This window comes from Lactuca saligna, chromosome 2, assembly GCF_052625555.1.
Source record: "Lactuca saligna cultivar CGN05327 chromosome 2, ASM5262555v1, whole genome shotgun sequence".
Taxonomy (NCBI): domain Eukaryota; kingdom Viridiplantae; phylum Streptophyta; class Magnoliopsida; order Asterales; family Asteraceae; genus Lactuca; species Lactuca saligna.
Genome location: NC_136418.1, coordinates 140,908,621 through 140,919,919, shown reverse-complemented (window position 1 = coordinate 140,919,919; position 11,299 = coordinate 140,908,621). Strand labels below are relative to the sequence as shown.

Genomic DNA, 11,299 nt, shown 5'->3' with positions numbered 1-11,299 from the left:
GTTAATATAAAATTTTTAACAGTTAATATTAATAACATAATATTTTTATCAAAGAATATATATTTATTAAAAATTGAAGTACATAAGAACATTCGTACGGTTTATATATTTTTGGTAATATAACCTTATACGATGATAATTAAATGAAAACTAAAACATGCTATTTTCCATAGATGAATTAATGTACATTTCTTTTGAGTGGACATAAATTTCAGGAAAAATGTTTTAGGATTTATTATGATAAATAACGCGGCAATTATTCAGTTACAGTTCGTGTTTTTGTTTTAATCCAGTCGTTAAACACCGACGTCAAATCCCAAATTCAATCTGATTCCCAAAATTTGAATTTGTTTCAATCATCATCATCATCTCTGCAAATTTATAGCTCCTCTCACTCTTCTCTCCCTCCATTCAAATCCTCATCAGTACATTAAAAATTATGTGCTGAGGGAGAGAGACGGCTCGCACAAGAACGATAAATCTGATCCAACATCAATCAATCACATTCTCTAAGGTAAATTTCATCTACATTTCAAAATCTACACCTTTTGGAACCTAATTTTGCTTTATATTTTCTGCTCAAAACGAAATTCGTCAATGATTATAGAAACAACAGTCGGAAAAGACAATGACAGTCTGTAAAATCAAAGGGACAAAGGGTCGGTGCGGGGACCATATCTTTAACAATTCGCTTAAATACACCGCCGTCCTCGTTGACGACTTTTCGTATAATTTGCGAATCATTATTTTATTGGTGTGTAGATTCATACAATCGTATTTGTGTGTGTGTATACATTATACAACTACATTATTATAATCGACTTTGACGAGATATGTTACTACATGTTGCGTTGAATTTTAGCTAACCTGATTTTCATGATTACCGGTTGTTTCAGACGATGATTGTTATTTGATCTTAACGACTTTGTTGGTCCCTCTCCCTTTATGTCTCTTCTACCGCTACCATTACTTGAATTATCGAGGACAGCTGAACAAATATCTTACTATTATATCACAGTTTGTTATGTATAACCCGTGAGAATACAGTTTTCTGCTGGAGATGGGGGAAACCGGTGGTAGTGGAGGAGGGGGGACGCGATCAGGGGACGGTGGTTCCCGCCATGGCGAGAAGATTTTTGTATCTGTGCGGCTGCGACCTTTGAATGGAAGAGAGATTGTTACGAACGATGTGTCAGATTGGGAATGCGTCGCTGAAAACACCATCGTTTACAAGAATGGGAACCTTAGTGTCCCTGAGAGATCCATGTATCCCTCTGCATATACATTTGGTAAGTCGTTTTTCTGGAAAATTTCTTCTTCTTCTTCTTCTTTTCTGGATCAATTGATACTGATCTTCTTCGTGTTCTTTCCATGGTGTCCAATTGGGTGTAGACAGGGTTTTTGGTTGTGATTGCTCCACAAGGCAGGTATACCAGGATGCAGCAAAGGAAGTTGTGCTATCAGTTGTTGGTGGTATCAATGGTGAGTTTCACTTTTCTCTTTCTACTACTCTTTCATCTTGTTACACTCTGCAAGTTGGATTCACATTCACAGTCGATTACAACATTTTCCAGCAAGTATTTTCGCATATGGGCAAACAAGCAGTGGGAAGACATTCACAATGACTGGAATCACAGAGTACACTTTAGCAGACATATATGACTATGTACAAAAGGTAATCAATCACACATTCACATCATCTCATGATTCTTCCCTTCAACTATTTCTTTTCCACTTTTCTCTCATCTACTCTTTAATTTCAATGTAGCACCCAGATAGGGACTTTCATCTGAAATTCTCCGCCATGGAAATATACAATGAATCTGTCAAAGATCTCCTTAGCAGTGACGGCTATCCACTCAGACTTTTAGATGATCCAGAGGTGAATAGGAATATATTTCAGTTTGTTTTCCTCAACAATACATCTTTTATTTCAGTAAACATTAATGGTGAATCAATTTTAACAGAGAGGAACAATAGTTGAGAATCTAACAGACGAAAGTGTTAGGAACTGGGATCATATGATGGAGCTCCTTTCTATCTGTGAAGGTGAAAGAATTAACATCTTCAACCACATTAAACTCACTCAATTCATAGCATTTAATTTCAACTCTCAAGTATAATTCATTTTACAGCTCAGAGGCAGATTGGAGAGACATCACTCAATGAAACAAGCTCTAGATCTCACCAAATCATCAGACTGGTAAAAATCTTTAAACAAATTCTTCAAATTACATACTTAATAACCAACATTATTTTTCACATTTGATTATTAAATGCAGACAATTGAAAGTACACCCTCCAACTATCTAGGAAGAGACAGTGCAAGTACACTTGTTTCCACAGTGGTATGCAAAAAGAAAAAATGATAAGGATTTTATGCAACATCAATATTAACATGTCACTAAGATATAATCGTTGTCTCTTATGTTTTACTATAGAACTTTGTTGATCTTGCTGGAAGTGAGCGTGCATCCCAGTCATTGACAGCTGGCACTAGGTTAAAAGAAGGATGCCATATAAATCGCAGTCTTTTAACACTAGGAACTGTGATTCGAAAGCTAAGGTTTGTTTTCTTTCCATATTTAGCATGTTTTTTTAGCTTACTTTATCCTCATTTACGTTTTTTTTCTTGTTTTTGAATTCAGTAAAGGAAGAAGTGGACACATACCCTTTAGAGACTCAAAGCTAACTCGCATACTGCAATCATCTTTAGGAGGTAATTCAAGAACAGCAATCATCTGTACTATGAGCCCTGCAAGAAGTCATGTTGAACAATCAAGAAACACACTTTTATTTGCAAGTTGTGCAAAAGAAGTAAGTACAAATGCCCAGGTCAATACGGTAATTTCAGACAAAGCTTTAGTGAAGCATCTTCAAAGAGAATTAGATAGATTGGAAAGTGAGTTAAGAACTCCAGGCTCTAATCGTTTCACATCAGATACCACTACCGAATTGTTAAGGGAAAAAGACCATCAACTTGAAAAGGTAATAAAGAAATTACTTTTCTACCCCTTACATTACACAAAAGAAAGTTACATAATTAAAAAGAAAAAAAAAATCTTGTATCTCATTTACAGATGCAGAAGCAGATTGATGAATTAACAGCTGAAAGAGACGATGCACGATCACATGTTCAAGATTTACTACGTGTGGTTGAAAGTAATGGAAGTTCATTGACACGGGTAAAAATAAAAACATATTTTTTTTTAACTTTTTTATTTTATTTTACTTATCTCAGATATTCATTTTTTTTTGAATATGTTACAGTTGGGTTCAGATGAATACCCTCACCTACGAGTGCAAGTAACACCTGAAGTTGAAACTTACATGATGCCAGAACCATCAATTGTGGTGGACCCACGTCACTCATTTGATGGAAGCATCAGAACCGTTGGATCAAGTCGATATTCTCCAAGGCGTAGTGAAAGTAGTTTTGAAGAAAATTACATACGAGTTACTGAATTTGAGCCTGATCATACTCCAATAAGGCCCATGATTAGAATTGCACAAAGTGAAACCGAATCATGTCTTGATTGGGATGAAGTTGATGACAAAAGTAATGCAACTTCACAAGTGTTATGTAAAGTGGTTCGTTGCATTGAAAGAGAGGACTCGATTCCAAATGTAGATTTGTATTGTTCATCTCCTGATGTGAAAATTAGGATCCCAAATCATGAAACGTTTCGTGATGATCAAAGTGAAGGTGAAAATCATGAAGTGATTAGTTCTAAACCTGAATATATGTCGCCTAATTCGAATGTGGATAGAATTACACAATCGCCATTGAATGAAGAAATGGAAATTGAGACACCATTGAATGAAGGGAAAGAAGAGAAGGAAGGGGAAGCATTATTAAAGGAAGATGGAGAATTACATTCATACCCTCGTGACAATGATGATTACCAAGAAGAGTTTATTCAAAGATTTAAATTACCAAAGAGTAGAAGTTGGAATGAGGGTAATACAAATACAAATAGAAATACAGATACGCCTCCAAATTGTTATGAGCATGGTTTTCCTATGAAAAATTGTACGTTCAACCATGGTGTGGAATCTGAAAAGGGTTCTGTTTCTTCTAAAAGGATCATTAATGAAGAAGAAAAGAAGATTGGTGATGAAGATGATTTATCGTTTAGATCAGCAGCCAAAGGACCTGATGAGGCTCAACATCATGAGAAAGTTGAAGATACCCAAGTAAGTTTATGCTCTTTTCAAAGCAAAATTCAATGCTTTATCTTTATGTAACTCTTGATTCATATATTAACTTTTTTTAAATGTAGAGTACAAGTAGCAAGAGGTCAAAAAGTGTAAAAAGCATCGGTTTGGATCCAATTGAAGATTGTTTTAGAAACGGATCATGGTCTTCAGAGTTCAAGAGACTACAAAAAGAAATTATACAGCTTTGGCATGCTTGTAATGTGTCCTTGGTTCATAGAACTTATTTCTTTTTGCTCTTCAATGGTGAACCTAATGACTCCATTTACATGGAGGTTGAACACAGACGCTTGGCCTTCCTCAAAGACATGTTCACTCATGTTAACCTTGCTGTAGACGATGGTCGCACCATCACACGTTCCTCGGCGTAAGTGAAATTGTTAAATGGAGTAAATTACATTTTTGGTCCCTGAGTATTGCTGATTTTTTCTGTTTCGGTCCTAGAATTTTTTTTTTGGCAATTTTGGTACTTATTATGTTTCGAGTAAAATGGCTATATATTTGGGACTAAAAATAGTAATTTTAGTTGGAACAGAGACCAAAAAGATGATTATAACCACAAATAAGGACCAAAATTGCAATAGAATTTTTTTTGGGAGTAAAAACGCTATTACAACCTCAAATAAGGACTAAATTTGTAATAAAAACTTTTTAGGAATAAAATTGCAAGGACCGACTATACTCAACTATATTCATCGACCAAAATGTAATTTACTCAAATAAACCCCGAGTATATATGATTTTCAAAAATTTGGTTCCAAATTTTTTTTGCTGTAATTTTTGTTTTCTTGAGATTCTTATAACATTTTTGTCGAATAAAATGTGTGTATTTTGGTCCCTAGATGATTTTTGCCAATGTGGTCCTATAAATGTAGTTTTATTTTCTTGGAAGAGGGACCAAATTTATTAGGGACAAAAAACAGCTACACGGGTGGACCAAAAATATAATTTACACTACTAGTCCTTTATATAGCTGAATTTTTCAATTTTGGTCCCAAAAAGTTCTCTTACAATTTTGGTCATCATTTGAGGTTCTTATAACAATTTTGGTCCATGTTCCATATAAAATGACTTTTTTTTTAGTACAGCTGATTTTGCAAATTGGTCCAAAAAGTGTAGTTAATTTGTCGGAATTGAGACACATTTAGTAAAAAACCTGAAATAAGGATCAAAATTGCGAGAGAACTTTTGGGAAGCAAAATTGCAAAAATAAGCTACAATAAGGAATCAAAAAAGGCAATCAATATAAAATTAATAATATATCATAAGAGTAACATTTATTTATTTTTTGAATATGTGAACAGTGAAAAGTCTTTAAGGCGTGAAAGGGAGATGCTGACCAAACAAATGCAGAAGAAATTAACGGAGCAAGAGAGGGAGAGTTTGTTTTTGAGGTGGGGGATTGCATTGAATACAAAGTATAGAAGGATTCAATTGGCTAACAAGTTATGGACACGGATTGATGACATGGACCATGTGGCTGATAGTGCTATGGTTGTGGCTAAATTGGTTGGGCTTTTAACGGACCCGGGTCATGCTCCTAAAGCTATGTTTGGGTTAAATTTCGCACCTCAATCTCAATCTTCCAAAAAATCTTTCAGTTTCAAACGTAGCTTGATTCCACTTTTATAAGATCAGATCGGTAACAATCTATATGAATTTACACCTAGTAAATCATCTTTTTAGGGTAACTTCTTGTAAATTTCATCAACATGAGTATTGTATTGTGCATTGTTTGTTTCTTCCGTTGACTTTTTGACTTAACAAAATATACTTGATCGTTGTTCCTTTTTTTTATTTAATCCGGACAAAATGAACTTATTGGGTTAAGGAAAAAAAAAAAAAAAAAAAACCCAACTTAATTTACAGACACTAACTCTTTATCTATTTATCTTTTTTTTTCTCCTCAAACTCCATTCATGTTAAAATTGGATATTTTGGAATTTATTTTCGAAATGTAAGGTTAAAGACAACTTATTCTATTTAGAAAAACATACCTTATGTATACAGTGGATACCACTTTATTCGGACCGAAATCATTACCTTTTCACTCACTTTATTTTCCCTATACGATTTAAGATGTGTTTGTTCGTCAGTAGGAACTTCTAGCTTTTAACTAAAACAAAAAGTTTTAAATCTAAAAACTACTTTAAGTATCGATTTAACAAAAAGTTCTTTTATAGTTTTGTAAGTTGACTCCATTATATTTTTTTAAATCAATGATTGTTTTAGATAAGTTATTTTATGTAATTTTATATATTTTAAAAGTTTTCAACTAGTTTTTCTAACACTTATATATAAATAGAAGTTATAACTTTCAACTATCAACTACCAGTTAATTTTACCGAACGCATCTTAATAAGAAAAAAAATAAATAAACAACCTCTTAGTTTAAAGTTTACCTTACTTTTGCATACACAGATATACCAATTCTTGTTTGAATAATCATATGATTTCAACTTTCATTTGATATTAATTCTTGTTAGTATCCACAATTATGTTATTTGATATTAATTCTTGTTATTATCCACAATTATGTTGTTCTTTGTCCTTAACTCTTCGTCTCTTTATATATGCACACATATTACATATACATACATAGAGAGAAAAAAACAAATGAAGCATAGATGCACATATTACATACCAAAGTTGATATGGAAATTAGTCCTGGCTGTATTTGCGTCAATATTGACTGTTACATTCACCATACATGGATTACTCCATCATCATCACCATCATTTCATTTTCATTAACAAAATCTTTATCATCTTCTTCGTCATTGTGTTTGCTCTCATTTCTATTTCCATGGCGTTTTCTGCTGCTAATGATTGTCTTCATTTTAAAGATTACATTTTCAAGACTTCATCACCAACTTCAATGGCTCAACATCAACAAAACGAAATGGATAACAAACATGTTGTATATATATCCTCTGATCAAGTTTAAACTCTATGTAACTTTAGCTTGAGTTGTCAGAGAAGTAAAATGTTCGTTGTTTTTTATTTAATACATGTATTTTTGCATTCTTCTATTAAAGTTTTGGAGACTAGTTCATAATTTTGTAAAACATTGCATCTGGTAAAAGTAAAACTCTTGTTGGTCACCAAGCAAAGTTGATAAAGATGTGAATCTTTTATATATATATATATATATATATATATATATATATATATATATATATATATATATATATATATATATATATATATATATATATATATATATATATATATATATATATATATATATATATATATATCCGGTAAGAAATTTTTTTTGGTAGGAAGGTAAGAAGTTTTTTTTCTACATAGTTTTTTTACGAACAAAAAAAAAAAATGAATCACTAGATGATTCATTTGTAAAATGATTCACAAGAAAAAATTCTTAAAAAAAACATCTTTATGATTCATTTTTAAGTAAATTAAGAAAATATTCACTTTTATGAGAATTTTAGTGAATAACAACAAAATCATTATATAAATGAATCATCTAGATGTTTTTTTGAGAATTTTTTCTTGTGAATCATCTTACAAATGAATCATATAATGATTCATTTTGTTTGTTTGCGAAAAAAATATGTAGAAAAAAAATTTCTTACCTTCCTACAAAAAATTTCCTTCTTATTTGATCTTGACTCTCTCTCTCTCTCTCTCTCTCTCTATATATATATATATATATATATATATATATATATATATATATATATATATATATATATATATATATATATATAATTTTATTTATAATTATAATTTTTATAATTTGAACAACTTAATTCATTTTTATATTATAACTTTCGATTTATAAAGTTGGGTGTATTAGAATATACCGTTAACACCGTTCAAGTTTTATTAGCCTTCAAATATAACTTCCTATTGCAATCAACCAAAAACAAATGATAAATTCAACAACCTTTTCTTTTTGTTTTAAAATGTTATTTTTTTTTACTTCTTTATAAATTAACTGCTGGCATATATTCTTGATAAAAGATACAAATTTTATGATTTTCACCATAATATTAGTATAGCACATCTGTCGTTTTTTAAGATCAGACACATTAACAAAATATCATATCTTAAAAATTAATTAAACTGTTGTTTAGCCATTTTCATTGACAAAGACGTTTTTATAAAAGTTTCTAGTAATGATATGGAAATTGACATAAAAAACGTAGGTAAATCGTAATTTCTAACATACTTTAATAACATAGTTGCTATCATGCGTAACGTGTGGGGATTCGTTTAGGCTAGAAGGAGTGTAGCGGGAATGGACAGTGGGAAACGAACCCGCAACTCGTAATACTACACCGAGGGTGCATGAAAGGTGGTGTGGGAATGGGGTGAGGGGAATGTTCCTGTATCCTCTATCATCCTCTGATTGGTCAGATTTTTTTTATTTTTTATTTTTTGTTTTTATAATATTTCTTAAATTGTATACCTATTAAAAAATTATAGAAAAACATATCAAAATTCATGATTTTTAATTTCGTACAAAATGAGTATAATATTTGTATAAAATATATTTTTTAAAAAAGAAAATGAAAAAATAAAGTGTAGTGAAAGGTAGTGAAATATAAACATTTCATGCGTTTTGGTGAGGAAAAAAAGATTGAGGGAAAAACTGAGATGACACTTAAAAAGTGAAAGATGCTTCCTATACATACCTCAAATCTTAGTAATATTAAAACCAGTGATGAACTAATTATAAGAAACTTTGAAAATAGTTTTTCCAACTTCCACAATGACATTTAATTTTAGAAGTAACACTCATGACAATAGCAAATTTGTTTGTTAGGTTGTAAGAACTTAAAAGGGACTAACCATGGATTGCACTCATTGTAAGAAAACATGCATACTTAAGACAAACATTAATACCGATTAAACGGTTTTTATTCATGGTTACAAAACTCGATATATATCATATGAAAATCGTGCTAACGCTTTTTTTGTTAATAAAAAATCTTTAATGTATTTTTCAAACAATGACCAAATTCAAAGAGAAAGCTCGTGAATCAATGAGGTCTTAATTTGTCTTACTCAAAGTCAATGTGAATAACTGATTGCTACACATCTAGAAAGCTAGCATCTACTGGTTAATCTTGTTACAACTTCTTCTGAAAGTTGTCAAGGTAAGTATCATATATTACGTTTTAGTTTATGAATTCATAAATGACAAGTATGTTAATGAAACCTATAAGGTAAATCGTGTATAAATGCCTAATTCCATATGTTATAGAGAGATTGTTGCATTATCTGAAAAGCGTAATGGACTTCTTAAATACAATACTTAGTAAGTTCATGTATGTTACTGTTGCTTTTTTACTTAATACGTTAAAAGTGTTTTGATAAGTTAAGTTTTGAAGAAGGTATGTTAAACATTCAAACATGATTGATGGCACATCACCTTCTTAAAAATTTACTAAAATTTGATTTTTCTTCTGTTACCCACCCACTAACTTAATCATAGGAGTATTTTTTTCCTAAAAGATTTTGAACATAATTTTTTTCTATATATGAAGTTGCCCGACTACAAAGTACACTACTAAAAAAAAGGCTTTCCATGACAGACAATGTATGTCGTAATGCATATACATGATAGAAAAATGTATGTCGTTAAAAGTCATGTCATAAATGAAAATGACAGACATTTGGTCTGTCATAAAATTTATGACAAACCTTCATGACCTACATTTATGACTGACTTTGTATGTGATACTTCATAATATTTTTATAAGTCTTGACATACATTTATGACCTAAAATTATGACGGATGTTTTGTAGGGCATGACTTTTGACATATTTTTCCAACATACATTTGTATGCCATGATTTTACATTCTCTCTCTTTCTTTCTTTCTCTCTCTCTCTCTCTCTCTCTCTCTCTCTCTCTATATATATATATATATATATATATATATATATATATATATATATATATATATATATATATATATATATATAAAATACCATACATGTATTACACAAACCAAAGTGTCAAATATAAAATGTAACATCCGGATTTTACCAGGTATCTTGTAAATCTAATTTTGTTATATTGTGAAAGGGACTCGGCGAGTTGGAGCTCAGACTCGCCGAGTAGGGACGCGGAATTGAACATTGGTGCGCGCCTGGACTCAGCGAGTCCAGGGTATGGACTCGGCGAGTCTGCGCTGTGTAATGAAACCCTAAATCTCCGGGTTTGAGGCCTATTTAAAGGGCCTTATGGCCGTCATTTGTGCTCACCCAACCCTCAGTGAGTGACCCTTGTGTTCTTGAGCTATTTGTGAAGAGAAAGGAGCCATTCTTGATCTTGTGTGTGTTATTTAGCAAGAAGAAGGAGACCCTAGGCAAGAGGAAGCAAAGGTGGTTGCTATTTCGTGGATTTGGAGCTTAGATCATCACTCTAGAGGTATTATCTCGGACCATTTTCTGTTTAGTGAAGCATGATGCAATTTAGGGTTTGTGGTGGTCATTTATGGGATGATTTGATGCCCATTGGTTCCCTCTTTGAGTTGAGGCCATGGATCTGGATCCATAGAGGTCCAGAGAGCCTCACTCATCAAGCTTTATGGGTGACAATAGAGCCTTTGACCTTGTGTTGTAGTATTTGAGTCATAAACATCATATATGGTCATATAGAGGTTGTATGTGCATCAAGATTGTAACTTTACGTGCTAAATGAGCTTGGAGGGACTGGATCTATGGATTAATGAACTGGATCTGACCTTTAGAGCAAGATTGAGTCAGTGCATGGCACGGACTCGCCGAGTCCGAAGAACAGACTCGGCGAGTAGCATGAATGTTACCCGACCACGCAGTGAGTGGCCTCGCCGAGTTGGGAAGAGTGGACTCAGTGAGTCAAGGGGGAGTCAGAATGGACAGGTGGACTGAGTCAAACTGGACTCGTCGAGTTGTTCTTGAGACTCGGCGAGTTGAGTCGTGGTGGCCCCACAACTCGTGCCAGGTGGAACTCGTTGAGTTGAGGGAATGCTCGACGTGTCAAGGGAGGGTTCCAGGGAAATTGGTGCATACGCTCAGACTCGCCGAGTCGCTATAGCGCACTCGCCGAGTCCGGTCAAAGTT

General features: G+C 32.6%; 1 protein-coding gene across 2 annotated transcripts; it reads left to right on the top strand.

Moving 5' to 3' along the window:
• The first annotated feature begins 345 nt into the window (after positions 1 to 345).
• Positions 346 to 6,015, top strand: LOC145031836 (kinesin-like protein KIN-7E). Of its 2 annotated transcripts, XM_078980471.1 has the most exons (14): positions 346 to 514; positions 897 to 1,289; positions 1,393 to 1,482; positions 1,575 to 1,675; positions 1,769 to 1,882; positions 1,968 to 2,049; positions 2,136 to 2,203; positions 2,283 to 2,348; positions 2,442 to 2,566; positions 2,649 to 2,988; positions 3,081 to 3,185; positions 3,271 to 4,197; positions 4,284 to 4,585; positions 5,523 to 6,015. In XM_078980471.1, the coding sequence occupies exons 2-14, from the start codon at positions 1,061 to 1,063 to the stop codon at positions 5,848 to 5,850; spliced, it is 2,877 nt and encodes a 958-aa protein (XP_078836597.1). In that variant the 5' UTR covers positions 346 to 514; positions 897 to 1,060; the 3' UTR covers positions 5,851 to 6,015. The 2 variants fall into 2 exon arrangements, with proteins under 2 accessions (XP_078836597.1, XP_078836596.1); XM_078980470.1 differs by lacking the exon at positions 346 to 514 and having other exon boundaries at positions 763 to 1,289.
• Positions 6,016 to 11,299: the final 5,284 nt, after the last annotated feature.